Here is a 3,467-nt window from a genome sequence, read left to right on the forward strand (position 1 = left end):
GGACAAATAAAATTCTTTTCCTTTCCCTTGCTATTTTTAATAATTTTGGGAAGTGCAGCTCTCTCTTTCATCTGAGAAACGTGCTTATTTTTGCTTTTTCGAACCGCCATCCGGGTTCAGCTGCAGGGTCGCGGTTGCCCAAGTCTTTGGAGTGCAACTGGAGACGTTAGGTCAGCAGTTCTGGTCGGTCCAAGGAGTTGCCCTGGACTGACAGAAGCATTTCCTTAGCATAGAACACCCTACCACCGCGAGCAGCACTCAGAGAGGATGGAGTTTTTCGAGAATGAGAGACCTGCTAAACCAATGGACTGCAAAGACAGAACATGTATAATGATGACAAGAAAACGATTTTTGATGTTATGTATTTCCATGTTACTGAGTGTGATGACGATCTTCAGAGGACATGTCTTATTCTCTTTCCAAGTAACATTCGCACCAACTGCACAGCCCATACCTCCTCCTACTGTTTCCTCGCATTCCCTTCATCCCCTGCCTGAACACGAGTCCGCTAGAAGATTGGAATTTGTCAATAATTCGTTCATTCAGCTCCTACACCAACACCAACTAGTAGTAAACACAACTAACTGTTGGGTGTGTGGCCTCATGCCCCATACTACTGATAAGGGTATCCCGTACCTACTCCTACCTTTCAGCCATAATGGTTCTGTGTGGGCATATAGAACAATGTTCATGTATGCTCATGAAGCCAACCCCCTACGTTCTGTGAAAGATAATCCCAAGAATAGTGCTCTAGTTAAGGGGATCGTGGATATGATTAGGGAAGAGATTTCCTATGAAACCATCCCAAGAGATGAGACACTAGCATATATTGGCTGGAATATGACAGGATGTGAAGTTACTCTGAGTGAGAACCAGCGAGCAAAGAAATCCTCACCGATCTGGATTGTACCCCATCAGGGTCACCTATGTTTGCAAGGTTATGGCAAGAATCCCAGAGCTCAGTTAGGGAAAAGTATCTGCGCTGAAACTTCCGTTTTTGCATCTCAGACTTCCCCTTCGTTCTTAGCAGCCAAGGGTACCTATTTCATCTGCCATGATAGAGCCTATACATGGTTGCCCCCGGACTTTTCGGGCACATGTTTTGTTTCGTTCCTGCTGCCTCCCACCTACACGACCGCGGCAGATTACCATAAGACAAGGATGGTTAGAGGCGTCATCAGTCAAGATGACACTGCAGGACAAGAATTTGGAGATTTCGTAAAAGGTTCTCTGCCGTTTTGGGGTCCAATGGTTAACAGCAGGAACATAAGGCAATTGACAAGAGTGGTTGAATCCACGGTAGTTGAAACAGCCGGTGCCCTTGGTAATTTGACTGCTGAGCTCCAGTCGGATCGTCTTATGACTCTTCAGAACAGGGTCGCGTTAGATGTCATACTTGCAGACCGGGGTGGGGTATGTAGAGTGATCCAATCTAGCTGCTGTGTTTTTATTCCAGATAATGCTCCAACAGTTTTCCAGGCCATTTCCAAACTGCATAGAATCTCCGAATCTATTCACGTAGATAATGGGGAATGGTCATTGGCGGGGTGGTTCTGGGAACTGATATCCGCTTGGGGTTGGAAGATCCTGATAGTCATTGGAATGATCTTAGCCATTCTTTTCCTGCTCTGTCTATGTGTACAGTGTGCTCCTGTAATTTGTGGCATCTGCGCTACATCATGTATAAGGAAACCTGTAACACGAGACGGGCTAAGCAATAGGATGATGCTACAGCAACATCTCCGCGACTTTATGGACATAGACCTGGATTCAGACTAGCGGGAGTATAGGTTATTGCCTATGTAAGGGCAAAAGGAGGGTCTGTGGTACTGTAAATTTCGGAACCACGTATCTGGCATGATTTTAACATGACGATTTCTTTATCAACAGACCGAGAATGTTTAGGATACTATGCACAAGCATTTGCGTCACATTCGAGTGAGGCGATCGCCTGGAATCAGAGTTTCTGTCCTAATACCTCGAGCTCCATTTTAGGACGACAGCCATTTTGTGATTGCCCTCTCATAGGCAACAGGACTACGGCCAAGCATGGGTCTGAAGGACACACACACCTTCGCTGACTCCTCGGTGACCTGGGTGAACTGACTCCGCTGCCTAAGGCCAAACATGTTCGGTCAGTTCCCTTCCCGCGGCCGAAGGAGATTAGTATCAGGGCCCAGCATATCACGAAACCTTTCATCACACACGAACCATGCCTAATCTTCTACACACCTGCCCCTGTTTCCCTCTTTATGACCCGTTTTACGAGGAGGAGGTGCCCGTTTTTATTGGGTGTCCGTCGATATCTGATGAAGGCGCTAAGCTTTGCCGGGTAATTGATTAAGGGCTGAACAAACTGAAATATGTACTTGCCATTATGACTCCGTCTTTTCCTTTGTAATGAATTCATGTGAATGATCATACCGTAAAACGAGGAATGTTTGCCTAAAGCATAATATTTGGTATATAAGGAGAAGGCTGGTTTTCGTAAGGGAGCAGTCTCCTGAGAATATACACGTGTTGTACTTCTAGGATACCTGTTACTGGCTGCAGCCAATAAATACGATCTTTGACTTCACCAAGAAGACTCTGTGTTTCTGTAGTCTGAAACAGGAAGAACTCGAAGTCTTCGGGAGTGTTCCCTGGCACCGCTGGGTTCCGAAAAACCCAGTACTTCAAACATTCTAAGTGGTTTGGGCTTCCAAACTGTTTGTTGTACTACTCAAGGGACACGCACTCTGGGTTGCTATCTTGACATGAAACGGGGCCTGTAACTTTCCTCGGTCGAGTACAGATACATTTGGCCATTGGGCCATCACAGAATGCTGCTCCCCCTCAGGTTCCTTTGCACTCTGTTCTTTATATGGGCCAGTCTTGGATGACCCAATAGTTTTTAACTGGTTAAATTATGACCTAGCGCTATGGCCTCTCTGATGCCTATTGTATGTGGGGACCTTAATAATAATTCAGCCGATGGGGCATTCAAATAAGACTCTAAAATCTACCAAGGTAGAAAAATGAAAGTTTATAGGTCCCTGGCTAATTTAAGGGTAAATAAAGGGTTGGTGGATGTATATAGGAAAAAGTAGTAACGGACCCCTGCTTTACTTTCTTTTTTGCCCCCCATAGGGTGCGTTGAAGATCGAACTATTTTTTTTATTTGAGAAGAGCTGGTGCCACAATTCACTGGTACGTGAGGTTAAAATGACTTTTTCATCTAAGGTTGACTGTAGCTGGTCGTTTGAGAGGGCTCTTCTGCTAGATCCAGAATATGTGAGATATATGCAGGGGTCAAACCCAGAGTTTATGACAGAAAACCTTGGTAGCGCTCCAGTCGTTTGGGACACCTTCAAGGCTTGTCTGTGGAGTGAAACCATGAACAGATGATAGACCTTTAAGCAGCTTTGGAAAAAACAGTGGCCAAATCGGTTGACTCGGTATCAACCGGACAAGGGTTTGGGGAGTTT

General features: G+C 45.5%; 1 protein-coding gene across 1 annotated transcript; it reads left to right on the plus strand.

The window, feature by feature from the left end:
• Positions 1 to 267: 267 nt before the first annotated feature.
• LOC146786021 (endogenous retrovirus group PABLB member 1 Env polyprotein-like) lies at positions 268 to 1,779 on the plus strand. Its single transcript, XM_085633131.1, has one exon. The coding sequence runs from the start codon at positions 268 to 270 to the stop codon at positions 1,777 to 1,779; it is 1,512 nt and encodes a 503-aa protein (XP_085489257.1).
• The last annotated feature ends 1,688 nt before the right edge of the window (positions 1,780 to 3,467 follow it).

This window comes from Triturus cristatus, chromosome 11 (assembly GCF_964204655.1).
Source record: "Triturus cristatus chromosome 11, aTriCri1.1, whole genome shotgun sequence".
In the NCBI taxonomy this organism is placed as follows: domain Eukaryota; kingdom Metazoa; phylum Chordata; class Amphibia; order Caudata; family Salamandridae; genus Triturus; species Triturus cristatus.